The sequence below is a fragment of the Balaenoptera musculus genome, chromosome 10 (assembly GCF_009873245.2).
Source record: "Balaenoptera musculus isolate JJ_BM4_2016_0621 chromosome 10, mBalMus1.pri.v3, whole genome shotgun sequence".
NCBI lineage: Eukaryota > Metazoa > Chordata > Mammalia > Artiodactyla > Balaenopteridae > Balaenoptera > Balaenoptera musculus.
In genome coordinates this window covers 101105248-101130761 of record NC_045794.1, presented here as the reverse complement: position 1 = coordinate 101130761, position 25514 = coordinate 101105248, and the positions used below count along the sequence as shown (strand labels likewise).

The 25514-nt window shown below is 49.5% G+C and overlaps 2 protein-coding genes and 1 long non-coding RNA gene across 6 annotated transcripts; 2 read left to right on the top strand and 1 right to left on the bottom strand.

Annotated features, from left to right (window-relative positions):
- Nucleotides 1–660: 660 nt before the first annotated feature.
- Nucleotides 661–8693, top strand: PKDREJ (polycystin family receptor for egg jelly). Its single transcript, XM_036867490.1, has 2 exons — nucleotides 661–4362; nucleotides 5194–8693. The coding sequence occupies exons 1-2, from the start codon at nucleotides 661–663 to the stop codon at nucleotides 7603–7605; spliced, it is 6114 nt and encodes a 2037-aa protein (XP_036723385.1). The 3' UTR covers nucleotides 7606–8693.
- A 5828-nt stretch (nucleotides 8694–14521) lies between these two features.
- Nucleotides 14522–21204, top strand: CDPF1 (cysteine rich DPF motif domain containing 1). Of its 4 annotated transcripts, none has more exons than XM_036865683.1 (5): nucleotides 14522–14580; nucleotides 16912–17024; nucleotides 18091–18202; nucleotides 18550–18692; nucleotides 21091–21204. In XM_036865683.1, the coding sequence occupies exons 2-5, from the start codon at nucleotides 16912–16914 to the stop codon at nucleotides 21110–21112; spliced, it is 390 nt and encodes a 129-aa protein (XP_036721578.1). In that variant the 5' UTR covers nucleotides 14522–14580; the 3' UTR covers nucleotides 21113–21204. The 4 variants fall into 4 exon arrangements, 3 of the variants coding, with proteins under 3 accessions (XP_036721578.1, XP_036721580.1, XP_036721579.1); XM_036865684.1 differs by lacking the exon at nucleotides 14522–14580 and adding an exon at nucleotides 14613–15033; XM_036865685.1 differs by lacking the exon at nucleotides 21091–21204 and having other exon boundaries at nucleotides 18550–19137.
- Nucleotides 19332–25491, bottom strand: LOC118901902. Its single transcript, XR_005021487.1, has 2 exons — nucleotides 23396–25491; nucleotides 19332–22720 (listed from the first exon to the last, which is right to left on the bottom strand). It is a non-coding gene; the product is annotated as an uncharacterized LOC118901902 (long non-coding RNA).
- Nucleotides 25492–25514: the final 23 nt, after the last annotated feature.

Here is a 25514-nt window from a genome sequence, read left to right as displayed (position 1 = left end):
AATGATAATAAAAATACGGTAAGTATGTGGGATGCAGGGTTTGGCGGGAAACTGACGGCAGTAAATGCTTCTATTAGAAAAGAAGATCTAAAATCAATGACACAGGGTTTCACCCTAAGAAAGCAGAAAGACATATACACACTGCTATATATAAAATAGATAACTAATAAGGACCTACTGTACAGCACAGGGAACTCTACTCAGTACTCTGTAATGACCTATATGGGAAAAGAATCTAAAAAAGAATGGATATATGTATAACTGCTTCACTTTGCTGTACAGCAGAAAATAACACAACATTGTAAAGCAACTATACTCCAATAATAATTGTTTTTAAAAAAAGGAAAACTAAGTAAGAAACCCAGTGAGCAGTCCCCCTCGCCCTCCACTCAGGGAGCCCACTGACCCTCTCGCTTTCCACCGCTTTGTAATGAGTTTTCCCAGGGGGGGTGGGCTCCTGCTAAGGGGACTCCTCGGAGGGTCAGGAGACTGCGCCACAGGAACCCCACCAACAACCCTGACCCGAAGCCTAGCCAGGTGTGGGCACGGGCCAGCCGCCCGCAGCCCCTCCCCCCCTGCCCCGCCCCCCGTGACCCCGCGGCCCGCGACCCCGTGGCCGTTGGTCCGAGGCCTCCGCAGCGCCTCCCACTTCCCGCTCCCATGCGGCCGGGACCCGCGCTCCTCCTCCTGGGCCTGGGCCTGGGCCTGGGCCTGAGCGGCGGCCCTGGCCGCCGCCCTCCGACGCCGGCTGCTCGCGGGGCCCGCGGCACCGTCCCCAGGGTGCCCGGCTCGCCGTCCGGCGACCTCCTCGGCCGGGAGCCCGCCTCGGCCCGCCGCGCCCCGCCCGAGGCCCGGGTCCGCGTCCCGGCGCGGCCCCGGGCGGCCGTGCTGCGCTCGGTCAGGGGCGCCCGGGGCCTCGGGGTGCGCGGCGGCGGCGGCGGCGTTGGCGGCGGCCGCGCCCGCCTCAGCCTGCGGCCCCGCGCGGCCCCGGGCGGCGCCGTCATCCTGAGCGGCGGCCGCGACCTCTGTCTGCGGGCCGGGCGGCTCGCAGGCCCGGCGCCGCGCTGCCTCCGCGCGCACGTCCTGCTGCGCGCCCGCCGCGCTGCCGCCGCCGCCGTCGCGCCCACCCACGTGGACCTGCAGCTGTCGGCGCCCGGCGGCCGGCTCTCCCTGCGCTGGCTCGCCCGCTTGCCGCGCTCGCTCGGGCGTCTGGAGTGGACCTTCCGCCTCGGGCTGCTCGGGCCCACGGTCCCCACGGCCGCCGCTGCCGCCGCCCGCGTGTCGCCCCGCTCGGCGGTGTCGCCCCGCTCGGCTCTGCCCCGCGGCCCGCGCTCCTACGCGGGCTTCGTGGCCAGAACCAAGTGTCCCACGGACGGGCCCACGCCTGTCGTCTTAGAGGCTGTCAACCCGAACAGTTCCCAAGCCATGGAGTCCTCGGTGTCCTGTCAGATATCACGCTCGGGGGTCTGTGTGTTGGATCCGGTGAGGATCAATAGGAATGACGATTCTCCCCTGCAGCTGACCAGGAAGATGGAAGTCACCATCAATGCCACGGTTAAGGCCCGCTGCCCAATCCAAAGTTTCTTTGGTCAATATTGGAAACTCTTTTCCGTGGCCTCTGTATCTGACAAGCCGGACTGGACTAAACCTTTGCAAAACCCACCTTTCAAGTCAGGGAACTCTCCATCAAGTATACATATCTCCGCACATTCTTTATCTTGGGGGGTGTATCTGCTTAATTTCTCCGTGTACATCGTCACATATGATCCAAAGATACCTCTGAAGAAAGACTCGGATTCCATGTATATCATCATTGTTAGAAGTCCCCTGGAGGCGGTTATTCCTGGGGATACCAACATCACAGTTAATTTCACAGATGGGCTGACTTTGAATGGAAATATGTCCTCTGATCCAGATGCAGAAAACCCTTTAGAGGGACTTCATTTTTTTTGGTACTGTACCACAGACCCAAGAAACTACGATGGACATGACATAACAGTGAGGAGCAAGGAAGTCTGTCTCCCAGAGCAGGTTGATCTCAGGTGGACATGGGCCTCTGGTCCTATACTCACACTTTTGCCAGAAACGCTTCACGGCGGCCGTGTGTATTTTTTCAGACTGGTGATCCAGAAGAACGACAGAACAGCATTTTCTGATAGGACGGTGCATGTGCTCCAAGGACCAGCACCTGTAGCAAGCATTTCATGTACTGAAAATTGTGATACAGTTTTGATTATATCAGAGAGATTTTCTTTGTCTCTAGAATGCCCACGTTGTAAAGCAGGCCGTGATGTCTATCGATGGTCCATTCTGTCGTCTTCAGGTGATAAGATGCCATTTGATTGGACGGGGCAGACTACAACAGGGCGGAATGGTGCTTATTTTTCTGTAAAAGCTTTCGCTTTTCGGCGTTTCGTTGAAGATAAGTTTTGGATCTCTCTAAATCTAGCAACCTGGGGTGGATCGAGCTTGGTCTTAAGGCATCCCTTCGTTATTCACCACATCCCTGAAACCACAGAATGCAAAATTGATCCAGCTAAAGGAATTGCATTCATTACTAAATTTGTTGTCCATTGTAGTAGTTTCAAGGATAAGAACATCGTTCTTACATATAAAATAATAGTTCCCGATGTGCGTGGTTTTGGTGAAATCAGTTCTTTAAAAGAGAATAACTTTGGGTCTATCCTCTATTTGGGGAAGGATTGCACAGCACCCCCTTCCTTTCTCCCTGTTGGTGTGTTGGCCAATCATTACGCCTTGAAAATATATGCTCAGGCATATAATACCTCTCTGGGAGCTTTTTCTCAGGTGACTTTGTACGCCACTGTACAGGCTCCCACTGACATAAACTCATCAAGGACTGTGCTGCAGGAGTTATTCAATTCCACTACGGGACCAGATTCATCGCTGTCTACTTTGCTTCAACAGCAGGATTTTTTACCTGCAGGTTATTTAATGTATATTGTAGCTTCTGTCTTGAATAGCATGAAAACCGACTCACGTCTGCAAGCTGACCAAATTAGACTCCGAGAACACCTTCTCAATCAGTCTTTCATTCTTCCTGTAAACACTTTGGTGGAAATTAGCCAGGTGGTCATGACTGTTACTAAATTAACGCAGAAAACCTCTGAGTTCTCCTCAGTTGTTCAGAAACTGGCCACGGTGAGGATTTGGCAAGCAAGCCAGGCCCTCCAAGAGTGTCACCAGAGAGAGAAACACATTTCTTCTGAGCAAATAGAAAGTGTAAGCACTGGAATATTAACAAGTTTGTCTAATATCCTGAAACTGATGGCTCGTCATGAAGTGGTCGAAGAGCCTTTCCATGTCGTTGAATCTCTAGCAGAGACAGTATTGGCTGTGAAAGTGCCAGAGGATAAGACCACTGCAATGAGGACCTCCAACTTTAACATGTATGTCAAGAAAACGGAAAAGTGGAATGTTACCAAGTTTTTCAGCACCGAGAAACACTGTCGAAATTGTTTTTATCCAACCCTAAATGTGAGCAGCGTTCCTAGTCTGCCTGCCAACGCTCCAATTTCTACAATGTTTTGTGAGTTTGCAGACGACCCTTTCCCTTGGCTAAATTATGGGGAAAACATTTTGACCGAGGTGGTTGGATTCCGAATGACAGGAACCGAGGCTACCGGTGACGTGATTGAGATCACACCTGATGTAGTGGAAGTGTACCTCATCAGAAAAAACTTGAGCTTTGGGACTTTTAATCTCACGGTGGGACCCAGCAAGGAGTCTCATAAAGCGGATGAGTCGTTGAGAAAGACGACGGGGGCATTTAGCTTTGAAGTGGACAGCAGAGCAGGGAAGGAGGTGTTGATCCACATTGTGACGGAAGTGGCCGTGTTGTTCACGGTGTCGGTGTACGCCGGCCATCAGATCACACCCACCGCTTTGATCGCCACCTACCTCGTGCCCCATCGCATCCCTCCAATTGCCAAAGACAGTGACCTGTTTGACCCTGACTGTACAGTGACGGAGGCCCGAGTGGTTTGCCTTCCCCCGTCCCTGTTGCGGGTCATAGCTCAGCGAACCAGCTCCTCTGAGTGTACCGTCGCTGTGGTTCTGCAGGCACCTCGTTTTGTCCTAAAACCCAATGACAAGTTAGTGAGAATTTCTGTTTTCAGCACTCAATGCTTGGACATGTATGGGATCCAGAGCGATTGGAGAGAAGATACCTGCGTTGTCGGAGAGAAGACCACCTGGCAGAAAGTGCACTGTATCTGCAAGAACCCAGGGCGGGCCAAGCGGCAGCTGGACGCAATGAAACTAGCCAACCTTCACCTGCATACCCACTATTTGACGGCCAGGGTGATCGTGGTCCCTAACCCCGTGGATCTACGATTAGAGGTCATCAAGAACGTTACCCAAAACCCCGTGACCCTCTTCACTGTACTTTTCATTATGCTCTTGTACATAGTCCTAGCGTTCTGGGCCTTGCACAGAGATGAAATAGACAAGTGTCTTAGGGAGCATGTGGTAGTTCTACCTGATAACGATCCTTACGATAATGTATGTTACCTAGTCACTGTTTTTACAGGAAGCCGTTGTGGGTCTGGGACCAGGGCCAATGTCTTTGTCCAACTGCAGGGAACAGAAGGTAGCAGCGATGTGCATTGTTTAAGCCATCCACAGTTTACAACCCTCTACCAAGGAAGCATCAGCACTTTCCTCCTAACAACGAAAAGTGACTTAGGGGACATCCATTCCATCCGCGTGTGGCACAACAACGAGGGCAGGTCCCCTAGTTGGTATTTAAGTAGAATCAAAGTGGAGAATCTGTTCAGCAGACACATCTGGCTGTTCATGTGCCGGGAATGGCTGTCTGTTGACACCTCTTTGGACAGAACCTTTCAAGTAACCCCCCCAGATAAGCCTCTCAACAGAAAGGACTTTTTCCTTACAGATTTAAGTTATAGGCTGGGGAGAAGCCACATGTGGTTCTCTGTTTTTTCTGGTGTCATTGCCACACCGTTCAGTAGGCTCCAGAGGCTGTCCTGTTGCTTAGCCATGTTGCTCTCCTCTCTTCTGTGTAATATTATGTTCTTTAATCTAAATAAAGAAAAAGAAGCAGAGTCACAAGAGGGGAAGTACCTCAGGTCGATGGTGATCGGGATGGAAAGTGTCTTAATTACCATCCCTGTGCAACTAATGATCACGTCTTTGTTCATCTATTCCCAGAGGAGACCTCAGGTGACCCTAAGGGAGGTCGCCCCTCGGAAGCATCCGTGGACACCAGCAGCAAGTGAACACTGGGAAGAACGACTAGCGAAGTGGCACGCTCATGAAACTGACGACGCACGCTCCCAGGAGCCTGAAAAGCTTCCACCTACTGGGAGAAGTCCTGGACTTCCCAAGGCTTCTGTCAAGGCCACGTCTAAAAGACGGCCCCAGCCCAAGCGAGCAGAAAGCAAGGTCTCCCGCACCCAAAGAGAAAATAAAAACGCCAATAACCCAAACGTTGAAGACAATCAAAGTGTTTCTTCTGGAGAGCACCCTCCCCAGCCCGGTGCTACACCCCTCAAAGAGAAGACCAGGATCGTTCTGCCGTGGTGTTGCGTTTATGTCGCGTGGCTCTTGGTTTTTGTCACTTGTAGCATATCCTCATTCTTTATTGTATTTTATGGACTGACTTACGGCTATGAAAAGTCAATAGAATGGCTGTTTGCATCATTTTGTTGCTTCTTGCAGTCAGTTCTTCTGGTGCAAACATCTAAAATTATATTCGTGTCAGGCTACAGAACAAGTAAGCCCAAGTATTGTAAAAACCTTCCGTGGGTCGGCAACTGTCGCTACAGTGAGATCAAGCTGCAGAGCGTCGCGAAGAACCCAGAGGAAATGCGCAGGCGCCAGCAGCACATCGCCCAGCTCCGAAGCTCGAGGATGTACCAGCCCCTCACTGAAGACGAAATCACGATATTCAAAAGAAAGAAGAGGCTCAAGAGAAGAGCTTTCCTGTTCCTGAGCTACATCCTCACTCACTTCATGTTTCTGGCCCTCCTGTTGAGCCTGGTCACCCTCCTATGCCACACCGATGGCTTTTACTATAATCAGTTTATTCGTGACCAGTTCTCTGTGGATCTGGCGTCGGTGACCAAGCTGGAAGACATCTTTCGGTGGCTGAACAGCGTTCTGTTGCCTCTTCTCCACAACGACCTGCGTCCCACCTTTCTCCCTGACAGCGCCTCTAAAATCCTGGGCCTGCCACTTATGAGGCAGGTGAGGGCGCAACCTGGAGAGAAAACCTGTCTGCCTGCCAAAAACTTCACGCAGGACAGCCTCAAAAGAGAGATTCACTGTCACCCCGAATACGGCACTGACCCAGAAGACACAAAAAGCTACTCCGGGTTGTGGAATAGAGTTAGTAAGCGGGCTCTAGACAAGACTACGAAAGGATTTACTTACAAGCCTCGAGAAAAGAGATGGGTGTACTATTCCTATGGGCTATTGCATACCTACGGGTCAGGAGGATACGCGTTCTATTTTTTTCCGGAAGAGCAGCAGTTTAATTCCACACTGAGGCTCAGCGAACTCCAGGGAAGCCATTGGCTGGATGAGAAGACATGGGCTGTGATTTTGGAACTAACAACTTTTAATCCAGACATCACTCTCTTCTGCAGCGTCTCGGTCATCTTTGAGGTCTCTCAGTTAGGAGTTGTGAACACTAGCCTGTCTGCGCACTCCTTCTCGCTTGCCGATTTCAACAGAAAAGCTTCAGCAGAAATCTACTTGTACGTGGCCATCCTCATTTTTTTTTTCGCCTACGTTGTCGACGAGGTCTACATCATCACACAAGAAAGGTCCGCCTACGTGAAAAGTGTATATAATTTGCTCAACTTTGCTTTAAAATGCATCTTTACTGTGTTGATCGTGCTCTTTTTCAGGAAACACTTCTTGGCCGTCGGTATAATTCGGTTTTACCTGTCGAACTCTGAGGATTTCATTCCCTTTCATGCAGTGTCTCAAGTAGATCACGCCATGAGGGTGATTTTAGGTTTCCTGTTGTTTCTGACAATCCTGAAGACCCTTAGGTATTCCAGGTTCTTTTACAATGTGCGTCTCGCACAGAGGGCCATCCAAACTGCCCTTCCCGGCATCTGCCACGTGGCACTACTGGTGTTCGTGTATTTCTTTGTCTACATGACTTTTGGTTACCTGGTATTCGGGCAGCACGAATGGAACTACAGTGATATGATTCATGCCACGCAGACAATATTCTCCTACTGCGTTTCAGCTTTTCAGAACACGGAATTTTCCAATAACCCGGTTCTCGGGGTCCTGTTTCTCTCATCTTTTATGCTGGTGATGATCTGCATATTGATCAACTTATTTCAGGCGGTGATTTTGTCTGCCTACGAGGAAATGAAACAGCCTGTGTATGAGGAGCCCTCAGAAGAAGCGGAAGCAATGACCTACCTGTGTCACAGACTAAGAACTGCATTTGGCTTTCTGTCCTTCAAATCCAAGGCAGAAGACCAACCCAAGTTCTTTGTCAACATGCTGTACGGGCAGCCAGAGAAGAACAACAGCCGGTATCTGGGGCTGAAGACCAGAAACATGAATGGGAAGAAAATGGTTTATCTCGTTGTGTGATCCATGACAGTTTCAAGATCCACAGGCCAGCTTCTCTCAAATGCTCAGTTTCTGGGATTAAGGAACGTTTAGTGGCTCAGTTGTGCTTTCTACCCGTGTCCTTCACAATGCACACCCCCTACGTTTGGAAGTATCCGCAGTCTTGGCCTCCCCTTCGGAACTTGAAAGGAGGGTGTCAGAGTGCAGTGCAGCCTCTACAGAGAGAGGACGATGACAGCCTGTGAGTCCTGGGTTGATTTCCCTGTTCCTGGGAAGTTGGTGTCTTTGGAATCTGCTGCAGTTTAGAAGGTTAGAGACCCAGATTTGGGGTAGGGAACTAAAAGGCCCCCTCAACCTCACCCCACCTTGCCAGAAGCAGCAGGAAAATTCTGCTGCTTCTGTGCCCCCCTCCCTGGGGCTGGGAGGCCAGCGCTTGCGGTTCAGTGCCTCGGCCCTGCTGGCTGTTCCCTTTGCACACAGGGCTACAGGGCCTCCTCCACCCTCCCTACCTCCACTGCCCACACTCCAGCTGGGCCAGGGCCTTGTGATGAGTCCCAGGAGTTGTCCTTGTGCCTGGGAATGCAGGGGTGTGGACCTGGGGGTCAGAAGTCTGAAGCTTCCCATCTACTTCTTAAGGCCACTGCAAGTGAAAGATGTAAAATGTAGTAACATTTTCTGGCCATGAGACGTGACTTTTATTAAACAGCAAGAAGGTGTGTGTGGGTGTGGGTTCACATTGAAAGATAGTAAATACTCTATATAATGTATATAGCAATATATACATCCAGGATTTGGGGTTCGGGTTATTGATGGCCTGGTGGATTGTTTAGAAAACATTGTTTAAGAAAAATGGGCTAGCAGCTGTTGGATTTTCACTCAGAAGTATGTTCATTTATGTAGATGCCACTTTAGGCTTGATCAGAATTAAATGTGAGATTTCTTCTGTGAGACCTGCAGTGATTCCTGTCAGGGGGTGTGTACACCGATGGCTCCTGCCCTCACTGTCGAGGGCCAGCAAAGGGGGACAGCAGGCAGGTGGGCAGCTGCTGTGTCCCAGGTGTTTGTTACTCCCTTGGCGCCCCCGTAGTCCTGCGCTGCACGGGAATGGTCACGGCACCCTGCACCTTGGCAGGTACGGGCACGCACGCACGCACGTGCACACGCGTTCCATCGTTTCCTCCCTGGGGGAGGCCTGAGAACCTGGGGTGGGGAGTGGCCTTCTCTGCCAGGTGAGATAATGAAGAGGTTTTGTGACTCACCCAAGGCCACCCACACGATTAGGGTCAGAAGGTCAGTTGTGGGTTTTCTAACTGCGCTGGTGGGACGTATCAGGTGTGGCTGGGCTCTGGCCGCTGGTTCCAAGTGAAGTGCACGTTCATGGTTAGCACCCCTCATTACCACCTGATTTCTGAACAGGTTCGGAAGGCGTAACCATGGGGGCCAAATGTTTACTTTTTACTGGGGTCTGGTCAGGTGCAGTCACCCATGGAACACAGAACGGGGGAGTGTAAGCCCCAGGTGATGTGCAGGCGACATGGGGCAGGCCTCCCCCTAGAGGCTTCGAAGACCCAGGCAGACAAGGCAGACTCGGGTGCTCTGTGGCTGGGTACACCCAGACATTCTTCCCAAATTTAGGATCAGCTGAAGTCTCTGCCCCTCTGGTGCTGTGGGAGGCCCAGGGTTACACTAATTGGCCTCCCTTCCCAGGAAGAAAGTCCCCACGCCCGCATAGCATCTCAGGATTCGGAGCTGTGAGTGACAGGGTCATAAAGGCAGGGCCCAAGTGGGCCATCCAGGAACAAGGCGGGGGTGGGGGCGTGGGGTGGGCTGAGTGAGGGCCAGGGACAGCAGCTGCAGGCCCCTCAAAGAAGACAAGACTGTCACCTTGTGGCTACAGTGAGAAGTCTAGCAGAGTCACAGGGCTGTTTCCACGCATCCTGGGAGAGGGGAGTGCCAGGGGCCTCCTAATGATAGAGCAATGACAAGTATTTCGATAGTTTAGAAATATTAGAGATGCCAATTATAATATTGTCAGTGTGAAAATTAATAAAGGGACACCTCACTAAAATGGAGTCGGGAGGCCAGAAGTGGGGGCTCTCATGCACATACCACTCAGGCCAACACAGATCCCAACAGGAAGAGAGGTACCATGCCTCTCCGGCAGGAAGCGATGCTACTTTACTAGGCAGCAGGAGGAAGGAAGGTTTTCTCCTCGCCTGGCAACAGCCCAGCCAATGAGAGACTGTCACAACTCACACTAGACTTCCGACTCCCAGTTTCCTCCAATGGACAGTTTGTTTATAAAAGCCCCGCCCAACTTCCCCTTCTCTGTAAAAAAAGTTCCCTCTCCTTTGCTTTACCAGACTTACATGTCCCAAATCGCAATTCTTTGCTGCTCCCGAATAAACCCATTTTGCTGGTAAAAATAACCGCTGGTGAAAACAAAACTGGCTGTTTTACTGTTTTAAGTTAACATCAGGAAAACAAAGTAACGAGACAAATCAAAATTCAGGTTTCTTTAGAAGGTCATTTTCACAGGACATGGCAACAATTTCTAAAGGAGTCTTTTAAGACGCCTTTGTTCCCATCACGTTTCCAGGGATAGGGTAGGCATGTTCCAGAACAAGTTGGAAACAGTTATGAATACCCTCCCAAGCCTGTATTGCACAGGAAAACAAGATAAATGTTCTTGGATTTGTCCTCCACGTAGCCCCTTATTAACTCAGAGTAGGAGAACAAGTTTTAGATGCAGAGAGATGCTCCATCTGAAGCTCCATGTCCTTCATCTACCTCAAACCCTTGTACCAGTTACGAAGACTTGCATTTGTAAGGCCTGCTTCTGTGTGTATGTTATACTCTTAGATATTTACTTCAAAGCTATACACCATTAAAGGCATTTTGTCCATTGGCAATAAATTCAGGTCTCTCCATGCATCCTCCCTCCACCCACAGAGGGCCAGCCTTCCTCTTGAGCCAGAAGAAACCTCCAGTGTCTCTTGTCGTGGAAGACCCCATCTGGGTGCCGGTTACACTGCTGTACTTACTTTGTGAGAATTCATCTTGCCGCACACTTAGGAAGTATGTACTTTTCTGTATGTATGTTACGCTTTTAAGGGTTTACTTAAAAAACTAAGGCCTGCTTCTGGAATTTCATTAGCACTAAAAGCAAAGTGCCAGCCTTTGGACGTTAATTTTACTGGCAGAAATGGAGAAAGGGATGAATAAGATTGGACTTAACAGTGAAATGAGGTGTGTAAGGAATTAATCCTCCAGAGTTACCCCCTCCTTTTATTGCTATTAGCAATGCTTTGCTTTAGATTCTAATCTGCATTCAATTCCTTATTTTTCAATTTTCAAATTTCCTTTCTCAGGCTGCACTTCAATATGCAATGTATAATACTTGTTTAGTGTCATGATTTTTAAAAAGCTTAATCATTTAAGACAACATTTATACAATGTCTTATAAGTCCTGCCACAACATCTAGGTAGTTATATTCCCTGGCAAGGCCACCCCTAACATCGTGGGGTCCAGGCAGGGTGACAAATATCTGCATGTCTAAATATTTAAAGGTTATAAAACAAGTTTACAAACCATTACATAAAATATGTTATAGCCACCTGTCTTGACACCCACACTTTCATAAGGGCAAAATTAAAAATTATTCGTAAAGCTATGGTTTTTATATAGATGAAAATGGGCAAAATATCAAAGATAACTGAATTACTATTGTGTACCTCTGGGTGTTCTGTTGGTGGGCCACTGATCTTTGGATGAGTAAAAAAACATACATAATCCATAAATTATTGTGTGTGTATTCCATAAAGTTCATTTTTCTTGAATTCATTTCAGAAAAATCGTGTTGATAATAACAAAGATTTTCACATAACTGTGTTGTATTGACAGTAGTGCCAAGTTAGACAACCTTTCCTGAGTCTTAACAGTTTGCAGATAGTTTTTAATGATTTCAGCTGGGAGAAACTTCACTCTGCTGAGGGAGTAGCAACTGGAATTGTCAATACATTTCTGAAAGTTTTAGACTTAGAATTGAACCATGAGTATTGATATCATGTTTAAACACTGTAAGGAGGGTGCATATAAAAAGATCATTATATTATATTACCATTATATTCAACATCATTATAGTCTCCTTTCGTTTCATCATATAAATGTCATCATTAATTCACTGTTATCATCATTTCTTATAACACATCTAGATCCATCCAGTATTTTTTAAGTTTTTCACCTTTCACATTTTTCAGCACTGGGATATTATAAAGAAAACTGAAAACTGCAGTGGGTTGCTCACTTTGTTCAAATCTCTGTCAGATAGAGACTATAATGGTCCACAATGGTCAGAAAACAGTCTCTATGGAAATTAGTTTTGGGATTATTTGTGCACGACTCTTCTTCAGACTCCAGTAGATGTTACTGTTTCCTAGTTCTAACTTCCCTACGTTGTATTTGAATGTCATTTTAGTGGGTTTTTAAAAAATGCACTTTATTTTTTAGAGCAGTTTATGTTCACATCAAAATTGACGGGAAGTTGCAGAGATTTCCCATATACCTCTGCCCACACACACACATAGCCTCCCCATTATCAACATCCCCTGACAGAGTGGGAGATCTGTTATAATTGATGAACCCACACTGGCACACCATAATCAAAGTCCATAGTTTACATTAGGGTTCACTCAGTGTTACACATTCTATGGGTTTGAATAAATGTATAATGACATATATCCACCATTATAGCATCATATAGAGTATTTTTCACTGCCCTAAAAATCCTGTGTCCTCAACCTTTTCATCCCTCCCTCCCCCCAACCCCTGATCATTTTAGTATCTCCAATATTCTGCCTTTTCCAGACTGTCACAGAGTTGTAATCATACACTATGTAGCCTTTTCACATTGGATTCTTTCACTTAAATCATATGCACTTACGTTCCCTCCATGTCTTTTCATGGCTTGTTAGCTCATTTCTTTTTAGTGCTGAGTAATATTCCATTGTCTGGATGGACCACAGTTTATTTATCCATTGACCTACTGAAGGACATGTTGGTTGCTTCCAAGTTTTGGCAGTTATGAGTATGAATAAAGGTGTAATAACCATGTGTGCAGGTTTTTATATGGACATAATCTTTCCACTCCTTTGGGTAAATGTCAAGGAGCATGATTGCTGGATCACATGGTAAGAGTATGTGTGTTTTGGTAAGAAACTTCCAAACTGTCTTTCAAAGTGGCTGCACCGTTTTGCGTTCCCACCAGCCACGAATGAGAGTTCCCGCTGCTCTACATCCTCACCAGCACCTGCTGGTGTCAGTGTTCCGGATTTTGGCCATTCTAATAGGTGTGCAGTGGTATCTCATTGCTGTTTTAACTTGCATTTCCCTGATGACATAGGATGTGGAACATCTTTTCATATGCTTATTTGTCATCTGTGTATCTTCTTTGGTGAGGTGTCTATTAAGGTCTTTGGCCCATTCTTTAATTGGGTTGTTTGTATTATTACTGTTGAGTTTTAATAGTTCTTTGTGTATTTTGGATAACAGTCCTTTATCATATATACCTTTGGCAAGTACTTCCTCTCATTCTGTGGCTTGTCTTTTCATTCTCTTGATTTAGTGCTTATTTCACATGCAGTTTCTTTTGGGAAACCATTTTTTTCTAAAGCTTTATTAGATATTTTTAATCCTTGTGGATTGTTTTGTAAGCTTTTTCTTATATTAATAACTGTGGACAGCTCAAATCAAAATTAACTTTATTTTCTGACAAAGACCATGATTTGCTCTTTGAATATTATTTCACTTTAACTCTTCCAGTGCAGCGCATAACTTGTCTAAACTGTCTAATGGCTTTGACAGCATTCATGAGATAACCAGTCATGTATCTCAGAGTGGATTTAGGTCAAATTTGAAATGCTTTATCAAGTGGCCCATCTTTGGGCAGATCCAGAAATAAAAACCACAACAGTATGTAATCTTTGCATTGATCCAAAGAGTGCCATTGCTGTAAGCACAGTTGAGGTCACATGCTCTAATAGCAAAATATAAGGGCTCGCTAATTCTTGAGGCTCAGGGCAGGAGCCGCTCTTGCTCAAGTCCAGAAATAGTTCTTGTTGCCAGCATTAATAAGACACCTTATGTAATCCTTATTTCTCGATTCCCCAAAGGAAAAAGTCCCAGACCTCAGGGCTGCTGGCTTCAGAATCATCCCCTAACCCCGTAGAATGGTGCCTCGAATACACACGAGTAGAGGGGCCAAGAGTGGGGTGGGACGGCCACTGCAGGTCTAGGGAAGCACTTGTCTGAGCTTCCGGACGGGGAGCTTGGGATCCAGTGCAACTTTTGGTAGCTGACGTGGTTGGTGCCCCAAGGTGAAGACCTGGAAGTTGCAGGATGGTGGTCCCAGATGACGACGGGCATTGCAGGCCACTTAGGCCACTTTAAGGCTTTGGAGGAGTACAGTGACAAGTCCCGGCGGCTGCACACAGCTTTTAAAGGTCGCAGGAGACAGGGCTCATTTTGAACCCATTCTGTCTGTTGCCTTAGGGCACATAGTAACCACTGCCTGCGGCCCTGGCCCCAGGCCCCGGAGGCTTCCGTCCTAGTTGGGGGACGGGTAGCATGAGAACTAAGACCAGGGCATTTCGGCCCGAAGCGCGCGGTGAGAGAAACCACGTGGGGAATGGAAATGCGGCTGGGGCCGGGTTATCTGTGGGCCGCGCACTGGCGGCACCGACTCTGTGGAGCCCGGTGGGAAACGCAGAAAGAAGCTAAGAGCCTTGGAGCAGCCAGGACTGCAGGCCACGTCGGCGTGAGCTAGCCGAAGTACCCCCAGGTGCTGCCCAGCCGCTGCCAATCCCGAGAGATCGCGTACCGGAAGCCGCAGCGAGGCGGAGGGCGAGGCGGAAGTCCGCCGCGAGGCCCCGCCCCGCGCCTCACCGCGCACGCGTCGTGGGCTCGGCCGCGCGGCGGCGGCGGCAGCGGAAGCGGCGGTGAGTGGCGCGGCCTGGCGGCTTGGCGGGAACGTGTGCGGCCGCGCCCGGGTCCCTCCCCGCGCGTCTCGTGCGTCCGGCCCGGCCTGGGCGCCTCCGCGGAGCCCTGCGGTGTTCCGAGCGCCGGAGGCCCGAGCGGCCTCCCGCGGCGCTGGGGGCGGGCCGCGGAGCCTGCGCCCCGGCTCATCCCCGGTCCCTCCCGGACTGCGCGGCGCCGCGGAGCCTTCCGAGGGCACGTCGGCTGATTCGACATAACCAAGGGAAAATCAATGAACTTGATGACAGGGCAGTAGAAATGACCCAAACTAAAACACAGAGAGAAAAGAGTAGAAAAAAAACAAACCCAGAGCAAAGGGTCCAAGAACCGCGGGACAACATCAAAGTTTAACGTATTTGCGGTTGGAATCTCAGCGGGAGACAAGAAAGAATGGGGCAGAAGAAATATTTGAAGTGGTAATGGTTAAGGATTTTCCAAAAATAATGAAAGATACTAAGCCACAGGTCAAAATGCTTAGAGCAGCACAAGCAGGATAAATAGGTTTAAAAGGAAAAAAAAAAAAAGTAGTTGTATAGTCAAACTGTCGAAAGCCAAAGGTGAACAGAAAATCTTCAGGGCAGCCAGAGGGCAATTCCATAGGTAGAGACTTTGGGGAAAACCCTCCAGGTGGCAGGAACAGCAGGAGCGAAGGCCGGGGTGGCGGGTGAGAAAGTGCAGGGAACACCTGAAGGACAGTGATGGAGCCACTTGAACTGCAGCCTGCTGTGTGGAGGGGTGGGGGCTGGACGGCAGAGTCATTGGGAGATAAGTCCCAAATTAAAGAGGTCTTAAATGCCGAGGAAGGGAGTTTATTCTGCAGTCTGGTGGGGAGCCCCTTGGCTCTGAAGCACCACCCAGAGCCTTGAATTTTGTCATGCTTTTTATGCATCTATTGAAATGATGGTGTGGTTTTTCTTCCTTTATTCTGTTGCTCTCATGAGTTGGCATTCACTGGTTTTCGAATGTTGAGCCAACAGTGCATTCCTGGGTTGAATCCACTCTGTCGTGACGCCCTAGGCTTCTTATGTATTATTGAATTCAGTTTGCTAATATTTTGCTAAAGATATTTGCTTGTGAAGGATATTACTCTGTAGTTTTCCTGTAGTAGCCTTGTCTGATGAATGGTATCAGGGTAATACTGGCAGTTTTGGTGTCCATGTAATATTGGCCTCAAAATCACTTGGAAAGTGTTCCTTTCTCTGTATTCTGAAACAGTTTCTGTAGGTTGGTATTACTTCTTCCTTAAATGCTTGACAATTTGCTGGTAAAGACATCTGGGCATGAAGTTTTGCTGGTGTTCTATTTCTTTTTTTTGTTGTTCTTTTTGTTCTATTTCATTTTAAAGGAAAATTTTAAATTATGAATTCAGTTTTCTTAATAGATAAAGGGATATTCAGGTTTTCTATTTCGAGTCACTTCTGATAAATGGTGTTTTTTTCAAGAAATATATCCATTTCATCTAAACTGTCAGATTTATTTGGTAAAAAAGGTCACTGCATTCCTTTATTATCCTTTTAATGTCTGTAGTGTTAGTGATGTCCCCTGTTTCATTCCTCATTGTGGTAATTTGTATCTTCTTCCTGTTTTTCTTGATCAGTCTGATTAGAGGTTGTCAACTTTATTGACATTTTGAAATAACCAGCTTTGGTTTTATCGATTTTTTTTCCCTATTGTTTGTCCATTTTCTGTTTCTTTGATTTGTGTTATTATTTTCTTTTTTCTGTTTATGTTGAGTTTAATTTGCATTTTTCTAGCTTCTTAAGATAGAAAGTTAGATGATTTATTTTAAGCCCTCTTTTCCAATTTAAGCATTTAAAACAGTGAATGTCCCTGTAAACACTGCTTAAGTTGCATTCTATGTATTTTGATATTTTGTATTTTAGTTTTCATTTAGTTCAAAATATTTTCTAATTTCTCTTGTGATTTCTTTGAATTATGGTTTATTTGGAAGTATATCATTTAATTTCCAAATATTTGGAGATTTTCCACGTATCTCTTTGTTACTGATTTTAATTTAATTATTATGGGGTTGGAGAATGTACTCTATGACTTCAGGCTTTTAAAGTTTGAGGCTCATTTTATGGCCCAGAATATAGTCTATCTTGGTGAGTAGCTCAAGTGCGCTTGAAAAGAACGTGTGACCCTGAGCAGGTCTCGTACTTACTCTGAACTTGAGGTGCCTTGTCTATACGGTGCCCTTCTCACCTGTGGGTAAGAAGCAGGCAGTGGGGAGCTTTGAGATGTGGGTAGCTCTTGGTTCTATAGGCGACATGCCCTGTCTTTTGACCTTGCAGATGGCGTGTGAGGCGGAGTGCCGCCCCTTGGGTGTGTTTGAGTGCCAGCTCTGTGCCTTAACAGCTCCATATAGCTACGTGGGGCAGCAGCCCCCCGGCACCCAGTCTGTCGTGTGAGTACCAGGGTCCCAGCACCCCAGGGAGCCCGCCCAGAGCTGGCTGGCCTAAGTCTGACACAGGGCTTGACACAGGGTGTTGTGTCTGGGGCCACCCGGCCCAGGCTCTGGGCACTTCAGGTGTGACCCAGGAAGGCACAGGGCAAGGTTCGAGGGCCATCCGGCTCTCCTAGAACCTCCCAGTCCCCACCTCCCTGTTCAGCCCAGAGTCCGGCAGCTGCCCCAGCTGTGGGGTGGGAGCACCGTGGCTCAGGCTGAAACAGCTCCGCAGCTGGGAACGCAGGGAGCCGCAGAGGCCAGCGCGTCTGGGGCTGGGCCTTGTCACTGGTCCCGCTGGATCCTACGAAGACACCTTCTCAGCGGGAAGCTGCCTGCCTTGCGGCTCTTGTACTGGTGGGAGTGAGCCCTGAGGACCAGCTTCCCGTGCACCTGCCCATGGATGGCCCAGAGTAGAGCCAGTGGGTCCCGGGGCTTGATTCTTGACCTTCAACTTGTCCTCCATCAGAGGCCACCTTGTGGGGATCTGACCGGTGCATTACGTGGGACAGGCGGCGGGGGCCAGGCTTCTTTCCTCCGGCCCTGAGGAACCTGGGGTGTTGCCTCGGATCCTGTTGGTCTCCTTTCTGATGTGTGCTGTGAGGCCAGAACCTTAGCCAGGGTAAAGCGCCCTGTTCTCCCCGTGTGGAAGCAGGCAGTTTGGGAGCGGGTGTCATCCCGGAGGTGAGGGGAGGGCTTGGAGAGCTTGCATGGAGGTCTTGTGCCCGCCCGCCGCCCTGCTGAGTCAGGCTGGGGTCTGGGGGCTGAGTTGCAGCAGCCCTTCTTTGGGCCGAGGAGGAGTGGTTCTTTCCCTGCGGTTGACACGGAGCCCGGAGCAGGTCTCATTTCATCCCAGCCTGGCACCACTGCTCGCCTCCCTGCTGCTACTTGGTGGCACAGGGGGCCACCCCTCCCCGCGATGAGCACGCATGGTGAGCAGGCCCCGGGGAGGTCCGTGCAGCCGGTTACCTTCCGTCAGCAGAGGTTTGGGCCATTCTGCCCACTGGCACCACTTCCTGTCCTGCAGCCTCCTGGAGGAGAGCTACGTCATGAGGGACCCCTTCACCCCCAACAAGGACAGATTCCTGATCCTCGGCTCGAGATGCGGCTTATGCGGCAGGCTGGTGTGCGTGGGCCCGGTGGGTAAGCCACGTGTGGCTGGGGCCGCCTTCCCTCTCTCCCTGTGGCTGGGACCTCACGTGCGTGACTGTGAGAGAGGTGACACGTGAGCCTTTCCCAGGGACAGTGTGAGCGGCAGCCTTTCCTGGCCTTGGTGGTCCTGGGAGCCCTCACGGTCACGCAGCTGGTCTGCTGTGTTATGGGAGGGTCCCTGCAGCCAACAGAGGGGTAGGGGACAGGCAAGCTGGGGTCAGTTAGAGGGTCTCATTGGGAGTTGAGGAAGAGAGCGAGATTCCTGGAGGCTCTGGGAGATGCTGCAGTGTGCTTCCCATGGCACTCAGGCTCCTCCGTCCCCCTCTTCTTTCAGGAATGCAGTTTATTCTACTCCAAGAGATTTTGCCTCCCCTGTGTCCGGGAGAACATTGATGCTTTCCCTCAGGAAATTCAGCAAGACTTGGAGAAAAGGAAAGTCCCATCCAAGAGGCCTGCCAGCCAGCCTGGTTCTCGAACGTGAGTCCAGTCGGGTACCAGGTCCGCAGCAGTGCGCTGCACGGGGCTCCTGGCCAGCGGGCTTCTGTGGCCTGGCTCAGAGATGGGGCCAAGCTGGGAGCCGCTGCGACCGACCTTGTTTCTGGGCCATCGGGAGCCGTGTCTGTAGCCAAAGGGAGCTGGGGTCCGCCTGCAGCAGCAACAGGGCCAGGAGCCGCGCAGAGAGGGCGCCCAGAAGGCAGACCCCAGACCCCAGTGCTCCGAAGACCGCAGCACCCCCGCCCTCACGGCCCCCACCTTAGCGATTGGTGAGACACTGATTGTGGGCTCGCCACGTGCCTGCCAGTTCTTAGAGGGCAGGAACTGCTCTGTCCGATTCTGTAGTTTCCGCAGGGCCAGTGCACACTGCCTGGAGGGTGCTAGAAACATGTTTGATGAGAGAATGAATAAAGAGCTTTTACTGGCCTATGTTAGCGCTGGGTTTTGTCTTCTGGGGGCACGTCGTCCCAGGTCTGCTCTGTCACTGGACTCTACAGGTAGAGACCACGTCAGCTATGGGGCTGGGGGGCTGTTCCGGGTTAAGGGCAGACCCTACAGCTGGGGATTGGTTTTTTTCAGACCAAACAGTTCATCTCATAGCATCACTGAAAACTCGCCAAGTAATTTTTAAAAATAGTTTATTTTTTAAAACCATTAAGGCAAAACTGTACCCTGAAATTAACTCTTTACATTCATCAGTCTTACAGTAGGACATTCCAAACATATAAGTTCCCATAAATTCAGGATAGAAATCAATATATACGATCAGTTCAATCTCCTAAAGGGAAAATGAGTAAGACCCAAAATTAAAAAAAAATTAAAGTTATTTTATAGCCATTTTCTAATTGCCTGGAACCACTGCCAGTAAAGTGACTAGGAAGATTCCATTTGCTCTCCTCTGCACACCCCGGCTTCCTGCGGCCCTGGATTCCCCACCGATCACACCCAGAGGGTCTGCGCTGGAGAGAGGGCGTCAGAGCCTGCTCAGAAAAGATCTGCTTTGGAATTGCTCCTGTTTAGTATAAAATACAAAGGGTCTGTTAGCCCCTAAATACTTTGAGAGTATAAGGCACCCAAGAACAGTAACGATAAACACACATCAAGGAATCAAGCTCAGTCCTGGCTTTGGGAACCTGCACCACTCTGCCATGTGTCTGGCAAAGGCTCCCCCTGGGTTTGGGTGTGACGGCCCTGTGGGTCTCGGGGGCGGTACAGATACACATCAGGAAGAAATCTGCCAAGGTATGGAAAACATCGTATGGGAGACTCACGGGCTCTGTGGCTTCTGCTTTATACTCCGGGTTGGGCTCTGGAGGCTGCAGAGACCCAACCGTTGCCAATCACTGCCATCGGCATCTTTCAAATTGCAAAGTTCTTTGGTAACAACCCACAGGTAGTAATTCCCTGAAGAACAGACAGCTGCTTACTACACAGGACTAGTTCACGGTCTGCAGCGGGATCCTGCTGTGTGAAATCGGTGACTTCTGACCTGGGTCGGAGGCAGCCTTGCCGGTAGAAATGATAAAACAAGACTCATTCGTGCCTCTTGCACGTGAAGCATGAGGAAGGGAACAGGTTTACAGGGAAAAGAATTCCCCATGGCTCAGGAGAGAAGGAAAGCTCTGATGTGTGTGTGTGCGTGCGTGCAGTTGTATTTCAGTTGTGATATTTCAGCTTCCTGTGTGTTTCCAACAAGTCCAAGAGCCAGGCTAGTGAGAGTATACGTCAATTAACACTGATTGCAGAAGAATCCCAATATTTGCTATTAGATGCATGATTGTGAGTAAAATATTTACATTAGGACTTTTTTAAAAAAACCTCAAATCACAGTATTTAAGATATAGCTATTAACATAGTTCTTTTTTACCATACAGTGTAGAAAAAATAGTGATACTCGAACCCGAATACTGTAATTCTACCGAAAACCGTACTGAGTGGTATCCATCTCGTGTGAGGTACATTTTTTTAGGCCTGAAAAAAGGACCAGACCGCCTGTGCCTTTAAAAAAGAAAAGACATTTGCCCAAAGTGAATGATTTGACCTTGAAAAGATGAGCCACTCACTTGTGTTCAGGGCCTGGAGACTCAGGGGCCCCCACCCCTTGTCAGGGGAGCCAGGGCTCATCGTGGGGAGCTTGTCTGCGCTCCGGCTGGCATGACGCTGTAATGTTCATCACTTAATGAATTTTAGATGCTGAGGGTGGGAGCGGGGAGGCTGGTGTATTACCTTCTCTGGGGAAAAACATGGAAGCTTTTCACATTCCACCCAAACTAGCAAACACATTTTAAATGAAAAATACCTGACCCAGGGCTTAATTTGCTATTTGTGATGTAAAAAATTGATATTTCTTCGATTTTTTTTCATATAATGCATTTAACAGCCGCGGGGCCCGAAGTCCTTGACGTCTACCAGTTGCTGTAGTCAAGAGGTGACCTTGACGTGGATGCAGTGTGGTCTTGTTCTATGTGGCGAAGGATTCCAGAAGGATGTGACCTCATGTGTTCCCCCGGGACACGGTACATGGCTCCCCTTTCTCAGGGGGGTGGAAGTAAACGGTTACACTTATCTTGTCTCAGACTGAAATTCTGAGAAGCAGATGGTCTGTCGAGAGCCCCCTTCGAGATCTGAGGAGTCCGGGTGCCTCAAGCCGGGAAAGGGTGTCTGGAAATGAGCCCTGGGCGGCAGCTTCTTACTCTCTGCCCTAATAAGCAGCCATACCCACAGCAGCCCACGCTGCTGAGATAAGTTTAAGGACCTGCCGCGTTCCACAAACACAGCATCACGCAAAGCGCTACGTAATTCTTTAAATGAAAGCGTGAAGACGCGTTGTCTTATTCTTTTCCTTGCAAAACTTCCACTATCACATTTCAGTCTGTCCTGTAGTTTCCAGAGAAGTAGAATGGGCCTCCTATATTCTGAGTCAGACCAAATTTACTGCCTTTGTTCTCACTCCCGTGTGTTTCACGGGCTGAGGGTCGACGACCATTTTCCTGAATTGTATTAAAATGGCACCTAAAAGTAGATACAAATCTCAGCAAAAACTTTTAGACCTCAACCTTTGGAGCCTAACCTTAGATCTTTCTGGGCAGAAGGTCCCTAGAGGAGAACACGCCCCCGGAAAAGTCCTCGCACTGAGAAGGAGGAAAGCGCCCCGTTAGCGGGGGTGGGGACGCTGTCAGCGTTCACTGTCCGGCCCTTCGTTCGCTCCTCCCAGCCGAGCTGTCTGCGGTGCCTTCCTGCTGTGCCGCCTGGAAGTCACTGCTGTCAGGAAGGCAAGAGTCCCCTTAGCTGACAGCTCCATGCAAAGACTTGGTTGGTAAGAACCCATAATCCCGGGGGAGCCTCGTAAGTCAGCTTGGACCAAGACTTAAGAGCAGCTGGGCCGCTTACAAAACGAGAAGAATAAATACAGACAGTCTGTCTTTGGAACCATCCAGTGCCCGCACCACCAACGCCCTGGGAACAGTGAGTGTGGCGAAAATCCTCCCTGGACACTTTTTAATAATCGCTGAGCCCCCCTGCTGGTGGCATCGGTCTTAGTTTGCGACTTCTATGGACAGTACAATTTCCTTGCATCTCCTGAATCGACACCACTGTTGTGAACCTAAGAACAAGTGACCCTTCCAGGAACACGTGCAGCCTGGGCTCCGGGCTAACCCACAGGGACCGCCTCGCCGCACCCTCGCCCGTCTTAAATGCAGGGGCGGGAAGTGGGGGAAGCAGGCCACCCCCGGGGCTAAACCTGCACCGCCAGGCGGCCCTTCGTCCACGCCGGGTGTTTCCACTTGAAGACGGGGCTGAGGATTGGAGGCGACAGCAGGAACTTGCACCGAAAGCGCAGGTGGGGAGCCGTGAGCACCTGGCAGTCTTCCTCGTGGGATCTGCGCTTCGCAAGGCCACACGGGTGGAAGAGGCACTTGAAGGTGGCTGGTTTTCCCCCGGTCCCCGGAAGCCCCCATAAAAGGCCGGGCCGGCGGTCAAGTTGGTCTTAGCTGGGAGCGCCGGACCCCCTGGTTGAAACAACGGACTTATATTTAAACAGGACTTTTTAAGACATTGCAGAGACAGGTGTGGTCATTGGGTCAAGACAAAAACAAGAAACAAAAAGCCTCCATAGTGCATCTGGCCACCAGGTGTCAAATGTGCCCAGTGTCACAGTGGCTTGAAAAGGAGTCAGGCACAGAGGGGCACAGGTGGGGCCGGGGCGTGGCGAGGCCTCGTGAAGCCACGGTGTGACTAAGGCTCGCACGGAGGCATCTCTCCACCCTCATCTGCCAGGATTTCCCCGTGAACAGCCTCATGCATGGCCAGCAGGCATAGCTCAAGAGGAGACGGCCCTGGGTGAGCAGGTCACCCGGTCCCTCGGTAGTGAAAGGGTGGAGTCCTAACCACTGGACCACCAGGGAGTTCCCAAGGCTCCCTTTAAACAATAAAATTCCTTTAAAAATCCACATAACCTTCCATTTCTCAGTGTGCACACGGCAAAGGTGAGCATCCAGCCTCTGAGCCCTAACAATAGATGGTCTGACTAGAGCTGCACCAAAAGGCCCAGTGCTACGTGGACCTTAATTTTAACAGTATCTTTTGATAGCTCTATTGAGGTAGCTGTCATGCTGTAGGTTTGGGAAAACAGTAGTTGCTCAATTAATAGTACTTATCACCATACATCAAACAAAGGATCTTACTTGGGCCTTGAGCTTCTGCTCAGATCTTAGGCTGCTGCCCTTTGCTGGAACGTCCACGGTCCTCAAGGTCGTCTGTTTTCTTAGCGTTTCATGTGGCCCAGTGTAGGAAACGCATCAGTACCGTGGAAAGGTGCTGTGCTCTTAAAGTAGAAGGAAGGACTCCCTTTAACAGGGACATCTCTCACAGACATTCTGGAATTCTGGAATTCTTTCCCCTCAATTCACATTCACTGTTTACCCCTGCGCATATATCCTCTTTGGGAAGATGCTTGAAACGCCTCTCACTGGAGAGCTGTAGAAAGGTCACAGGGAAACCGGAGGCCAGGCGGGCAGCAGGAAGGGCTCTGGCGCTCTGGCAGTAGTCAAAATGCTCCTCTGACGGCTGGGGCGCCCTGTTTCTGACAATACTGGACGTCAGGGCGGCGGCGTCCTGCATGTGCAGCCCTCAGGCTTCTCACAGGGTGGCAGGGGCAGAAGGCAGGGCATGGGACCCCCAACTGGAAATGCCCAGGAGGCAGAGAGGAGGGGCATTGGCAGGACGGCAGCAGGGTGTCCTGGAGGAGCCCCATGGTCCCCCCTTCCCAGACAAAGGCTGCCTGGTAATCTGTGGTCTCTGAAGAGTCTGGCACTTTCTGTGATGACAAGTTGAGGAAAGGAAGAACCAGGTTTAAACAGTGGCTTGAAGAGCGGGTCAAGGTGGTGAAAGGGGGTCCTGCCATGTCCTGCATCCAGCATCCCGGGCTGCCAGCTCCACGCTTGTGGTTTGAAGCTTCTGGAACCTGCTTCCATCGGACCTCATGCTGACGTCTACTGAAACCTAGCAAGCAAGAAGTGTGCTCTTTAAATAGCTACTATTCGAAAAACTACCATATACTGAACTGGTGAATAATTCATCTATATTTGACTATCAGTGCTTGGAGAAATCTTTGATTAGATGACCACATATACTCTGAGTGGCAATTAGTGACCCTGTTATTTCAAATGAATTTCTTCCTATTAACAAGTGAACAATGTCAAGTGGCTTTCAAGCTGAGGTCCTCTGTGGCTTCGCCAGGGGCATCGCTGGTGGTCTAGCTGGGCCCCAAGAGGACCAGACGCTCACTAACGCCACTGATGCAGAACCTGGGCCCGCCGTCAGCTTGTTCCCGTGGCACGCGTGAGCTAGGAGCTCTTTCAGACAGGCTGTATGAGAAGCTAAACAGAAGAGACAACCCTTCCAAAAGCCTGAGTCTCAAGGCTCACTTTCCGACGCCGTGTCCATTTGAATAGATCTGTCCCAAGACTCCAGAGCAAGAGGCCACATACACCTGGCACCGGGATCCTGCCCCGAGACCTTGGACAAGCCACAGGCCTCCAGGCTCATCAGCCCAGGGAGTTCGCATTTTAGGAAAGAATGGGGACACGGATGCACCCTGTGACTCAAAGCTTAACTCCTTTCTGACTTAGGGCGACCCCTGACTGGTGTCATTCTGAAGTGGAAACGCTTTGATTTGCTTCCAGCAGATCCTTTGATTGGATCTTTAAAAAAAATAAAGATAAAACACACCACTAAACGTGTAATGGGTAAAAGGATGTCCTAATTGTAAGTTTTGCTTTTTTCTAGTTGAAGTCTCACAGTTTTATTTACAATAATGCTGATCTTGGGAACTTTATCAAATTCAAGCCTAGCCATTCTTTAACGGCAAATAATAATGACCTTATAGAACCAGATTTCCTAAAGATAGAGGAGGAGGGGCATCAAGGGTACAACCAGGTCGTAAATGCTATCGCCCAAGAGGCATCCAGGGGCCGAACTGGCAGGGTCAGCCCAGGCTGGCTCGGGGCAGGCACTGCTGGAAGTTCTCTGATGGGACCATTAATCTACCATGGTGGACAGAAAAAGAGTATTTCCAGGTCCATGTGCTCTAGGCGAAAACCATAATCCATACCGCCTTCATAACTGGACCAAGGTTGAAAAGTTGATCTTTAAGGCTGAAACAGATATTGCAGATAATGGCAAAACTACCTTACATATGTAGTTGGAAAAGGAAACAACTCTGAAAATCTTTGTAAAAACCACCAGCCTGTTGTGCATCCTGAGATGAGTAAAACCACCATCTCATATCCACCCCACACCCCC

Coding starts and splice junctions, on each gene's coding strand:
- PKDREJ (XM_036867490.1), top strand. CDS start 661: ATGCGGCCGGGACCCGCGCTCCTCCTCCTGGGCCTGGGCCTGGGCCTG. Junction 4,363..5,193: donor CCGTGGATCTACGATTAGAG/GTCATCAAGAAC, acceptor ATCTATTCCCAG/AGGAGACCTCAGGTGACCCT.
- CDPF1 (XM_036865683.1), top strand. CDS start 16,912: ATGGCGTGTGAGGCGGAGTGCCGCCCCTTGGGTGTGTTTGAGTGCCAG. Junction 18,203..18,549: donor GGCTGGTGTGCGTGGGCCCG/GTGGGTAAGCCA, acceptor CTCTTCTTTCAG/GAATGCAGTTTATTCTACTC. Junction 18,693..21,090: donor AGCCAGCCTGGTTCTCGAAC/GTGAGTCCAGTC, acceptor TGCATTTAACAG/CCGCGGGGCCCGAAGTCCTT.